Source organism: Arvicola amphibius, chromosome 5 (assembly GCF_903992535.2).
Source record: "Arvicola amphibius chromosome 5, mArvAmp1.2, whole genome shotgun sequence".
NCBI lineage: Eukaryota > Metazoa > Chordata > Mammalia > Rodentia > Cricetidae > Arvicola > Arvicola amphibius.
In genome coordinates, this window is record NC_052051.1 from 5,687,725 (window position 1) to 5,700,270 (window position 12,546).

Sequence of the window (12,546 nt, forward strand, 5' to 3'; positions counted from 1 at the left end):
ACTCGGTGACGTCTGCTGCTCCGCTGTGGCGGCCCCCAAGTCCCCACTCTACGCATCTCAGAGACCTCTGAGCTTTTGTCCTGATGCCGAGGGGACCCAGGTGGCTAAGAGAACATGACTCAGGGACACGGTTTTGTAATAACCAACCCCTCATTGATCATGCCCAGCTGCCCTCCTGTCATGGCTACAGGCCTGCTGAAGTGACCTTAGCTTGAGTTCTGACCTTCTCCTGGGGGCCCCTTTCTCTGCTGAACTTCCTGTAAGAGCCAGGCAGGAAAACTTCAGGCCAAACTTCAGAGAAGAAAGACCACCGGTTCCAGATTCCCCCAATCAACAGGGGCCTCACCTCAAGTAGCCCTTTGTCCTGACCAAGGGCACTTTACATCTCTCGAGGGGGCCAGGTTCGGGGTTTTAGCCGTTGAGGGGGCCTCCTGCTCTGATCTAGAAGCTGACTTGCAGCAAGGTTCTGGGGGACTTTTGTGGAATAGCAAGTTGTGGGGTCAGAGGCAAGGAGAACTGGTCACAAACCAGCTGTTGGTAGAAATGGTGGCTCTGAGACAGGAGTCCCGAGCCAAGGCCAGGTCTCTCAGTTGTGGGACAAGACAGTGCCTGGGTAAATCACCTCTTCTTCCATTCTGATGGCTACCCAGTGGTCTCTTCTGGAAGAACTACAGCTTTTCTCGTTCATTCCAGTGAATGGGCTTTTCTAGGCCTCCGCCTTGATTGACAGCCTTCAGCACCTGGATACTATCTTAGGGTAGATGTGAAGTTTTTCTTAGGAAACAATTTTGACTTTTGTTCCTTCCTTCTTTCCTTCCTCCCTCCTTATCTTTGTCTCTTTCCCTTTTCTTTCTTTTGTGGTACCGTGAACGTGAACGTAGCCCAGGGCCCCCTGCATGCTAGCGCTTGCCGACTGAGCTACAAACAAACCTAGCTCAAGGATGCACCTCAGAAAGGTAGAATTGCTGAACTCAGGCTCAAACCCTTTCGCTTGGCCCTCATGAAGGGTGGAGGTGACTGTGAGAGTTGGGATATTGAAAGAGAGGAGTGTGCTCCTACTCCTATCCCCTGACATCTATGAGGAGGGGGAATGGAGGCCACACAGAAGACCAAGTGCCACAGCTACTCATCAGAGTTGATGAGAGAGGGGAAAGGCAAGTTCCCTCCATAATATGGCTCCCACCCAGTCATACGGAGGACCTGGAGTAAAGCAGAGATCACTGTCCTCATAGGGTCTTTTTCTGTGCCACACCCCTTCTGGAATCAGTTCACTGAATCTCCTCAAGCATCCTCAAGAAAATGCAAACCGACCCATTTTGCAGCCGAGAAAATTGAGGCTCAGAGTTCTGTGCAATCGCCTAAGGGCACACCGAGGAAAGAAGTTGAGCCTTGGTTGGTCAGCTTGCACCCGTACTCTCTCACAGACCCCCAGGGCCTGAACTGAGCTGTCACCCTCATATCCTACAGGGCAGGACATCGATGAGGTAGAGGAAGACCCTGCTGCCACGTGTCTGAGGTTGTCATTAGGAAGGACACAGGAGCTGGAGGTCAGCCTGGAGTCATTACTGTTGCAGTGACATGGAACAGAGCTCCGGCCTCATGTGGCCCAGACCTCCTGGCATGGACACAGATCAAGGGAGCCATTCAGGCCCACGAGAAGCCCAAGGCTCTGGTTCAAGAATACAACCCTGCTTCTCTTAAAAGGGAAGAGAAGACTGAACCCCAGCCCGGGTAGATGCCCCTGGTCTCAATTTTGCCACCTGAAAATCAAGGCAATCTTGGCGACATCCTCCAAATGGAGCCCTGGGGGGTTGTGGATCTGTGGAGGAGAATTGGGAGGGAGTGTCCCGGGGTATCTAACAAGTGTGGGAACAGCCAGATGCTGGGTGTGGCAGAGGAGGCTGAAGTGATCTGCCTGCTCCCTGAAAGGAAAACACTCTGGGGGGAAAGTGCATAACCGCAGGGCGAAGGCACCGTATAATACACTATATAAAGTTTATGGTTTGTTTGGACTCTTCTGGAACAACCAATAAACGAAGTAAGCAGAGAAGACCCAGGAAGAGCTCAGGCTGACCCTGGGCCAGTCCCGCGATCTCCCTTCCCAGGTAGCCTAGGGTGCAGCCAGTATGCGGAGTCCACAGGAGTGCAAATGTTCTTCCTTCTGTTTTTTTTTTTTTTTCCTCCATCCTCTGGGCCCGTGGCAAGTGAGAAAAGTGTTGCTCATAAAGGGCTTAAAGGCAAAGGCCTGTGCCTGTCCACAGTGCCTTATGGAGAAGGCTAAGCCCCTAAGCTCAAATTCTCACTAAAACTCCTTAAACCCTCTGGATCAGCTGTGCAAACGCACAGGTCTGCCAAGAAAACTGCTAAAGAGCGCCAACTGGTGGCACCAATGACGTAGCACATGGGAAACCAGACACTGGTTTCTCTTCTCCCTGTTCCTGCTCCCATCTCCTTCTGGTCCCCACCCACTCCCAGCTGGTGACCCCCAGCCCAGTTTCATCCTTTCTTCTTTTTTCTCTTCAGTTCTTTCCTGTCAAAGGCGGTGCCATAGATTCCCCCAGGGTCTCGGAGGAGCAGGATTAAACCCCAAGGAATGAAATCAGAACGATCTCCTTAGCGTTCAAGTAAAAAGAAAAAAGCAAAGCCAATGAAATTCACGTTTTCTATAAAAGTTTATTTTGCAATTTTTTCCCCAAGAAGTGGTCAGGATGCCCATTTCAATTATGTAAAGAAAAGTAAGGAAGGACAGTGTATAAAAATAACTTAAACATACATACTAGCAACAAAGCAACACACATCTCTAGTTACAACAGCAGATCAACTTGCCCAAGATTTTTCCAAAGGTATTAAATATTTTGTAGACAACGGGACAGACATACACACCTCTCTCTCTCTCTCTCTCTCTCTCTCTCTCTCTCTCACACACACACACACACACACACGCACACGCACGCGCACGCACACACGCGCACACACACACACACACACACACAGACACACATATATACAACTCAAGTATGTTTTCTGTGCATTTTCGCTAACCGCTACAGCTAAAGTGAAAACCTGAATTCCTGAGTGACCTTGAAGTGGAACCAAAACCTGCGCCATTGTCAGAGCAAACTTTGGAGAGCGTGCTGTGATTTCCCCACCCCACCTCATTTGCCCCTCACCTGTCCTCTGTGCTACTCCACTGACTACTAAAAGGTGGCCTTCTTATCTACTCAACATCGTGTTAGCTATCTCAGAGCTGGGGCAGGCTGCCTTTTTCCTGACTCCCAGTGCTGGGAAGGGGTGACTCAAAAGAGGCCCCGGTTGGTACTACATCTGGCTGATTCTTTGTTTCAGGGCTTGGAGTTCCCTCTGAATTTCGTAGGGGAGGTCAACATTGACTTGGTCTTCCAGATACTTGCTGATCTCCTCCACCTCCTTCTCCCAGAACTCCTTGGAGATCCCTAGCAGCTCCTCCATGTTGACGTTCCCCAGGCCTTTCAGGTTCAGGGCGTTTTCCTTAGGAATGTAGCCAATGGGCGTGAGCTTGGCACTGTCTTCCCCTTCAATCCTGTTGAACATCCACTCCAGCACCCGAGAGTTCTCACCGAAGCCCGGCCAGAGGAACTTGCCGTCTTTGTCCTTCCGGAACCAGTTGACGTGGAAGATCTTGGGCAGCTTGGCTGCTGGGCGTTGGGCCATGCTCAGCCAGTGAGCTAGGTATTTGCCAAAGTTGTAGCCAAAGAAGGGCCGCATAGCGAAGGGGTCATGCATGATGACCTTGCCTGTTGCACAGAGACCACTGTTTACCTCCGACCCCATCATGCCAGATTCTCTCTCCCTCTCCCCCATCACAGACACCGAGAAGAGGGCTCAAATTGCCCTTCTTGGGGTCTGTGGCCCAGACTTTGACTCACCCTTGTGTTCTGCGGCAGCTGTGGCCTCTGATCTCATGGCCGCTCCTACAAACACCCCATGCTGCCAGCTGAGAGCTTCATAGACAAGGGGGACACCTTGAGCAGGAGAAAAAGGTCATTAAAGACTAAGACGTCCAGACTCTCTGGGATTGATGGTGCTGTGTCATTGTTCAACCAAGCAGTATCCTTCTTTTGGATGAGGAAGTTTCACTTTGTAGCCCAAGATAGCCTGAGACTTACTCTGTAGCCCTGACTAGCCCTGAACTCACAGCAATCCTCCTGCCTCAGCCATCCAAGTGCTAGAATTGAAGATGTGAGCCACCCTGCCTGACAAGCAGCATTTTCTGTAGTTAAGTCTTACATCGGCAAAGACAATAAACAGGAAGTCACTAAGCCCTGTCACACCAGGTCTCTCAGTGAAGCAGAGCGCTGGCCTATGCTATCTCAGATCACAGACCCAGAAAGGCCACTAAGGAACAGAAAGCTAGCCCTAGATTTAAACTTGCCCAATTAGTCTGGATATGGGTGGAAGAGGGAAATCTTTGGAACCAGTTGGGAAAAAGACTCCCTGGATTTTTTGGTATCGCCATAGCCCAGGTGCCCACCCTGAACAGGAGATGCCTCTCACCTGCAGGTCTACGACCACCAAAAATAATGCCCTCAATGGGCACACCTTCTGGAGACTCCCAGGCAGGGTCGATGATGGGGCACTGGCCAGCTGGGGTGCAGAATCGCGAGTTGGGATGGGCACAGGGCTCTTCTACAAGAGAGAAAAATCCCTTAGTGTGTGACCCAGATAGGTTGTGCCCACAGCCAAGAGCACACGGCCTCTGAAGGGGACTCACCATCCTGTGGCTTCCACTCCTTGTTCTTCCAGGAAGTGATGGTGACGCCTGGGGCCAGCGGCTCATCGATCCCTTCCCAGTAAACTCCCCCATCGCTGGTCTCAGCCACATTGGTGAAGATAGTATTCCTCTGAATGGTCTTAATGGCATTGGGATTCGTCTTCACTGAGGTGCCAGGAGCAACTCCAAAAAACCCATTTTCTGGGTTGATAGCCCTTAAGTTGCCTGGGAAGTTGCAAACCAGAGAAGGAAGTGTGAATTGGAGCCAAGCGTAGCAGAGTTCTTCACACCTTGCCAGGCTAGCTCACGGGCTAACATTTTCTATCTTTCTCTTACGCGCCCTAAACCATGCAGCCATCCATTTTGACATGCATACCGTGGTCAGCTTAGATGCCTGCAGCCTTCCTTCTTCCCTGCTCCTGCACTAACCCTCCTTTTCTGTTTCATTAGCTATCTTGCGTGTGTGTATGTGGAGGGGTATGGTGTGAGTGTTCCAGGCCACACGTGCGAATGTCAGAGGATGACTCGCAGCGGTCAGTTGTCTTCTTCTGCCATTAGGTCCTGAAAATCATACTCAGGCCTTCAGACTTGGCAGCAAGTGCCTTTACCCATACCACCAGCACCGCAATACCCTCCAAAGAGGCATGCGAGCAAGCAAAGAGCTTCTCGTGGCGCTCTCTATCCAGACGGTCCTCACCAAATGCCTATACGGTGGCACTGCTGAGGCCTTGTTAACTCTGCACTCAAACACTCAATACCCAGTGCCAGTCACATAGGAGAAGGTTACGGTATATTTGAAGCCAACCACTCACCAAGGGTCATAACTACCATCACCCCGACCCAGAGACTCACCAAGGGTCTTAACTACCATCACCCCGACCCAGAGACTCACCTTGGGGCACAACTACCATCACCCTGACCCAGAGACTCACCTTGGGTCATAACTACCATCACCCCGACCCAGAGACTCACCAAGGGTCCTAACTACCATCAACCCGACCCAGAGACTCACCAAGGGTCACAACTACCATCAACCCGACCCAGAGACTCACCTTGGGTCCTAACTACCATCACCTGGCCCAGAGACTCACCAAGGTCACAACTACCATCACCCCGACCCAGAGACTCACCTTGGGCATCAAACTTCATCCAGGCAATATCATCACCCACACATTCGACTTTCCACCCGGGGAGGGTGGGGTTCATCATGGCCAAGTTGGTCTTCCCACAGGCGCTAGGGAAGGCTGCTGCCAGATATTTCTTCTTGCCTTCAGGGTTAGTTACGCCCAGGATCTGCGGGGGTATGGATCCACATTATAACCTCTAATCTTTGATACACATGTGTGAAACTGTCACGAGAAAACCCATCACTCTGTATCATTCATATAGTAAAAGGGAGAGACAAGGGGTGTGCATTTTCAACAAAAACATGGGCCTGTCTTTCAAACTGTGGGAGGGTGGAAGAGGAGAGCAGGGAATTAAAAGAAAGACAGGAGAGGAGAGGAGAGGAGAGGAGAGGAGAGGTGAGGGGAGGAGAGGGGAGGAGAGGAGAGGGAGAAAGGAGAAAGAGGAGAGGAGAGGAGAGGAGAGGAGAGGAGAGGAGAGGTGAGGGGAGGAGAGGGAAGGAGAGGAGAGGGAGAAAGGAGAAAGAGGAGAGGGGGGAGAGAAGAGGAGAGGGGAGAGGAGAAAAGAGGAGAGGGGAGGAATGGGGAGAGGAAAGGGAAAGGGGAGAGGGGAAGGGAGGGGAGGGGAGGGGGAAAGAGGAAGGGAGAGGGGGAAAGGAGAGGAGAGGAGAGAGGAGAGGAGAGGAGGGGAGAGGGGGATGGGAGAGGGGGAAGGAGAGGAGAGGAGAGAGGAGAGGAGAGGAGGGGAGAGGATGGAGGAAAGGAGAGGAGAGAGGAAAGGAGGGGAGAGGAGGGGGAAAGGAGAGGAGAGGAGGGGAGAGGAGAGGGGGAAAGGAGAGGAGAGAAAAGAGGAGAGGAGAGTGTTGTCTGAGCCCTTTCCAAAGAGATGAGCACTGAAGTTCGTTCTTCCAGTCAACTTGGTACCTCCGACTCTGCCCTCCAGTCCTCAGAAGTTGGAAAATGTTGGCATGGCTCTTCTTTGCCACCCCAGGCCCTCCAAATGTCTGCCCAGGATTTCCTGACCACTTACCAGCATGTGTTCTGCCAACCACCCTTCCTCCTTGGCCAGCCGGCTGGCTATCCGTAGCGCGAAGCACTTCTTCCCAAGCAGCGAGTTCCCACCATATCCACTTCCGAAGGAGATGATCTCTCTGCGGTCCGGAAGGTGGGCAATCAGGGTCAGCTCGGGGTTGCAGGCCCAGTTATTGATCAAAGGCTCTGAAAACAAATACCACATGAGTGTATGACGTGTATTCCTGCCCAGGTCTCCAGGCTGGCCTTGAACCATCTATGGAGTAAGGATGGCCTAGAACTTCCGATCCTCCTGACACTACCTCCTGAATGCTGGGATGATTGGCCTGTCTCCCCATGTTCAGTTTATTTGGTGTCTGGGATTGAACTCGGACCTCATGCATGCTAGGCATGCACTCTACTTGCTGAACCACATCCCCAACCCCTCCATTTACTTTTGATTTGGAAAGAACATACTTACTTTTTAAGGGAAGAGGGCACCCCACCGAGTGGAGGCACTTGATAAACTCCCCGTTGCCCAGGGCCTCCAGCACAGATGTCCCCATCCGTGTCATGATCCGCATGCTGGCCACCACGTAGGGCGAGTCTGTCAGTTCAATGCCAGTTTTGGCCAGAGGCGAGCCCAGTGGTCCCATGCTAAATGGGATGACATACATGGTACGACCTGCAGAGGCAGATGGGTGGTATTGACGCTACAGAGGCTTGCAAACCATCCTCACATCAGCTTCCGAGTAGTACCCAAGGCCGTGTCTCCCCCAACATCATGTGTCCTGCTGCCCACCAGACTCTGGTTTGCAAAAATTAAAATTTTCGTAACCATCCCACATGGTTGCACTAAAGCCACTTTAAATCAACACTAGTGGAAAGCATCTTTTTATTTATTTATTTATTTATATGTTATCTATTTGATATTACTTATTGAACCCACGGTCTTACGTGCTCTAGGCAAGCACTCCACCACTGAGCCATACCAGCATCCTTCTTTTCAGTTTTTATTTTGAGACAAAGATTAAGTTGCCCAGATGGGAAGTTTGAATCCTCCTTCCTCAGTTTCTCAATGACTGGGATGACAGTCCTGAGCCACCAGGACTAGCAGGAAGCACTTTAATAGTCCTGCGTGACCACCCATCCAACAAAACTGGCCAGTACATTTTCACGTGTCCACCCTATGCAGCTCAGACCACCCTCAGGAGCATGAACTGTGTAGACAGGAAACTGTGAGGCTTGGGGGTTCGGGTCCACTCACCTTTCATGCACCCTGGGAACCTGGTATTGAAAGCCTTCTCAAAATCCTCTTCTGACATCCAGCGACCTAGCTGGCTGAGGCCAGTTTTGGGGATGGGCACAGTGTCTCTCTGATCTTGGGTGATGATGACTGTCTTGCTTTCGATCCTGGCCACATCCCTGGGGTCAGTCAGAGCCAGCCAGCTAAAAAAGTCACAGGAATTCCTTCAGCAAAACATCCTTAAGGATGTATCCCTCTTGCCTATGCCAGGTGCTTCCAAGGCTAGCAGGACACAAGGAGATTGTCCATGTTCCTTAAATATGAAAACCAAACCAACAGGGGCTTTTGCTAGACCATGAACTGGCCGTGGGGAAAGGGACCACCTTCCATAGCTGTCTAGAATCTATTGGCTGGCTATGCTAACCTCACAGGGTGTATGGATTCTGATCATTCTGCTTCGGACTCCAAGAAGGTGGAACTGGGGAGCCTGAGGGCTAGAGAGTGTAGGTTGAGGGGACTCACCAGTTGTCATATTTCTTCAGCTTGTGGATGACACCCTCCTCCTGCATGTGGTCCAGCAAGCGCCCATACTCTTCCTCAGAGCCGTCACAGATGTGGATATGCTCCGGCTGGCACAGCTGGGCATTGCCTTCCACGAACTCCCTCACCGCCTTGGGCAGGCTGTCGAGGCTGCCCTGGACAACCTTGGCAGAGAAGTCCAGCCCGTTATGCAGCTGAGGAGGCATATTTGCCAGTGTGTGTGTGAGGCAGGGATCCTGGTGTCACCTGAAACAGAGGAAGAGGCTCCTAATCACCGACTCCCACAGCCTCCTCCCAGTTCCTCCTGTAGACTTCGCATGAGCTGCACGTGGCCAGGGAGCTGTGTTTGTCAGGGTGAAGGAAGTGAGTCGCCCCATCTCCCATATTTACTGAAGGGTGAGTGAAATGGCCCTACCTACCTTTCTGCCTTTAGGAAGGTCTGGATCGGAGATGGGAGGGTGTCTTGCCGGATTTCCCCTGTTGACCGAGGGCGTGTCCCAGAGGGAAGGCCGACTGTGCCTGGTAGCCAGCCTTCCTCGCTTTAAATACTATACACAAGACAGGACAGCCCTGCCCCTCAGCTGTACCCGGAGGCTCGCCTCTGACGTAAGGGGCAGGCCCTTGGATCATAGCCATGGTCAGTGAGGTTTGGAAGCGACTTAACACAATAAACCCCGGGAAGATAATGATTGAACTTGCAGTTGTTAATGAATGTTGAGAGGCCTCAGGCCCCTTTGTCCGCCATAGTGAATCCTTACACAACATTTGATTGACTAAACTTTGACCCTGCCTGTTGCTGATGCAAATTACAGGCCCTTTCCTTGATTGGCAGGTAGGGGTCAAGGACAGTGCCAGCCGGGGCACCTCTTGGACTTCATATGTTGTTGGCAGCACATTTTGTGTGCCAGTGGCTGCTGGTTGTCAAAACACAGCAGCTCTGAGGTGTCAACCCCATGGTCAAAGGTCATGAGAAGAAAACTCTAGCTCCGAGACACTAGCCTTCTAGATAAATGTCCAGTAACAGCTGAGGTAGCTGGGGTGCATTACCTCACTAGGTGACTGGTAGATTCTCTGGCCACCCCAGAGGCTATGAGTTGCTGCAAGCTTTATTCTGAGGGGACAATGCCTGGCACTAGTGCAAACATACTGATCCCTGCTCCCAGGGTTTTATGTCAGCTCACTCTTACTGCTGCCTGAGATGGAACTCTGACCACTAGGAAACTAAGGCAGAATGATCAATTAGCAGGTCCCAGTGGCTGGTAAGAGCCAGAGGGTATGCATACAGTCAGTCTGGGCTACAGAGTACCATGGCTCCCTTGTAAAGTACCATTGTCTTTTCTAAAACCTCTGTGTGTTCTTTGGGAAGTCGTGGGTTAGACACAATCACACTTGGAGCTGCCTGGATACTTCCTGCAAGTCTGGGAGTCTAGGGAAAAGAAGGGGGGAGCTTGGCGGCTCTGCTGGGTCACACTTGAGCAGCAAGACCTTTATCACAATTGTGAAGAATCTTCTCTGCAAGCCACAGACCTTCATTCCAATTGAACCAGTCTCGAGCTTGCTCACTGGAGTTTAGAGAGAAGTGAGTGAGAAGTCAATGAAGACAGGCCGATGGCCAGGCCCAGCTCCCCACAGCTGGCCTCGGGGGGATGGCAGGGGGTTGGCCCACTTCCCTGTGGGCAGCGGGGAATGGTCCAACAAGCAGCTCTGTGACTCTGCTTACTGTGAAAGGCCATCCAGACTGAGCGCTCTTGGGCTCGGCCCACTGCACAGCTCTGCGATTCCAAGTGCCTCCTGCACCCACATTGCTACCTCTCCGGGGTTCATCCAGTGGGCTTTCAGTGTCGGTGCAGAAGAAGGTGCTTCCTGTCCTGGTCACTGAGACTGCTTGAGAGGGGTGGCCTCACCCTATGCAAACTGTGTTGTGTCTAAACCCAGCCAGCACGCCTTGCTCAGTAGCTGACAGACATCAGGTACGATGCACACCTCCTCTGATCTTTGTGGCCAACCCCTGATCTGCTGCTGAAACTGTTGTTTATGCGTTGGAGTCCCTGGAAGGCTAAGTTGAAAACAAAACCCGAGAGACCAGAACTGAAGTTTTGAAGCACCCTATACAAATCCAAGGTCCCTCTGCTGTGAGTTTTGTAGAAGGGACCTAGCTAGTACAATAACAGGCTGTACCCCCACATGCATTGTGCAGGGGTACCGTAGGACCCATACCATACCTTGTCAAAATGTCACAAGGCAGATACTGGACTACAAAATGACCTGGAGATCCATGGTCCTCTGAAAGAGTTGAGAAACAAACAGAAAGCAGGGCTCTATCAGGTAAAGCTGGCTCAAGTGCCCTCATCTCCAGATGGGGACACCCTGGGGCCCTATCTTTCCTTGTCTTTGGTGATTTCAGGTCCACAAGAAGCCTCCCTGGACAGCCCTCCTGCCCCCTCCCCAGGGAGGAATTGTAAACCAGTTCACCTTCCTACTGCTTCATCTTGAATAAGCCACAAAAGAAGCCCTAGGTACTAATGCTAGCTGCCATGCTGGGGGTTCCCAGAGACTCTCAGCCTGTCTTGTGTGCATTGTTCAGTGCTTTGTACAGGACAAGTCAGGGTCGGGACTCCCACCTGGTGGGAGTTTCCGTGTGGTTTCTCACACAAACATGTGCAGACCACCAGACCTCCAGACTGAGGCCCATGCTTCCTTAGGTCAGGGAACTTCCTGGTCAAGTGCACAAACAGTTGTTTCTCATTGTAAAGCTGCTTCAGAGGGAAGGGAGGAAGCCTAGACACCCAGGAACAAAGTCAGAATTATATTGCTGTATTAGTCAGTGTTCTCTAGAGTAGCAGAACGTATAGAATTATATAAATATATATAGTGGAATATATATAATCCTATATATGTATATGTGTATGTATACACACACACACACACACACACACACACACACACACGGGATTTATTCAAATGACTTACAGCTAGTCCAACAATGGCTAGCTGTGAATGGAAAGTCCAAGAATTCAGTAGCTCCTCACTCCATGAGGCAGGATGTCTCAGCTGGTCTTCATTATATGCAGGAATCCCGAAGCAGCAGGCTCTAAGACTAGTGGAGGCATGGGTGTGCCAAGAAGTTGAGGGCAAGCCGGCAAGCAACAAAATCTTCCTCCTTCCGTTGTTCTTATATAGGCCTCCAGCAGAAGGTGTGACCCGGATTAAAGGTGTGTCTTCTTACCTCAAGATCCAGATTATAGGTGCGTCTTCACTGGTGGTGGTGGTGCACATGTTTAATCCCGGCACTCAGGAGGCAGAGGCAGGGGATCTCTGTGGTCTACAGAGTCAGTTCCAAGACAGCCAAGGCTACACAGAGAAACCCTATCTTGAAAAATCAAAACAAGAGCAAGAGAGAGAGAAAGAAAATAACCCCCTGCTGCCAGGTATGGTGTAATCTAGTACCCACGAGGCAGAGGCAGGAGGATAGTAAATTTGGCCCATACAGTGGTCCCATGGAAGAAGAGGTGGCATACACTTGGCCCATCTCCATGGCCACAGCTCACATCCCGTGGGAACGTCAATGGCCGTATTTGCATCCAGACTAAGATCAATAGTGATGACACAGATGGTGGCTATGGGTTCTGAGGTCACAAGTGCCTTCCCTGTCCCCAGCAGCCACGAGATAGGCAGATACGGCTGCCCCATACATTTAAGACGTCATTTAAACCCAAGTAACCAGAACCTCCAAACCAGAGTCTGGCCCTCCTGGTGCCCCTGGCCTTCTGGGCAGGTAGAAAAGAAGTGGTTTCCTGAAAAGTGCTGGACAATGCAGCCGTCTGACCGTTTCTCCAGAGAGACTGTCTCCACGACTCCGGAAGTGGGTCTCAGAA

The 12,546-nt window shown here is 51.4% G+C and overlaps 1 protein-coding gene across 1 annotated transcript; it reads right to left on the minus strand.

Annotated features, from left to right (window-relative positions):
• Positions 1-3,229: 3,229 nt before the first annotated feature.
• Positions 3,230-9,251, minus strand: Pck1 (phosphoenolpyruvate carboxykinase 1). Its single transcript, XM_038330538.1, has 10 exons — positions 9,091-9,251; positions 8,654-8,917; positions 8,153-8,334; positions 7,367-7,570; positions 6,905-7,092; positions 5,881-6,043; positions 4,751-4,975; positions 4,534-4,665; positions 3,906-4,001; positions 3,230-3,773 (listed from the first exon to the last, which is right to left on the minus strand). Exons 2-10 carry the CDS (start codon positions 8,875-8,877, stop codon positions 3,319-3,321), a joined length of 1,869 nt encoding a protein of 622 aa, XP_038186466.1. The 5' UTR covers positions 8,878-8,917; positions 9,091-9,251; the 3' UTR covers positions 3,230-3,318.
• Between the last annotated feature and the right edge of the window lie 3,295 nt (positions 9,252-12,546).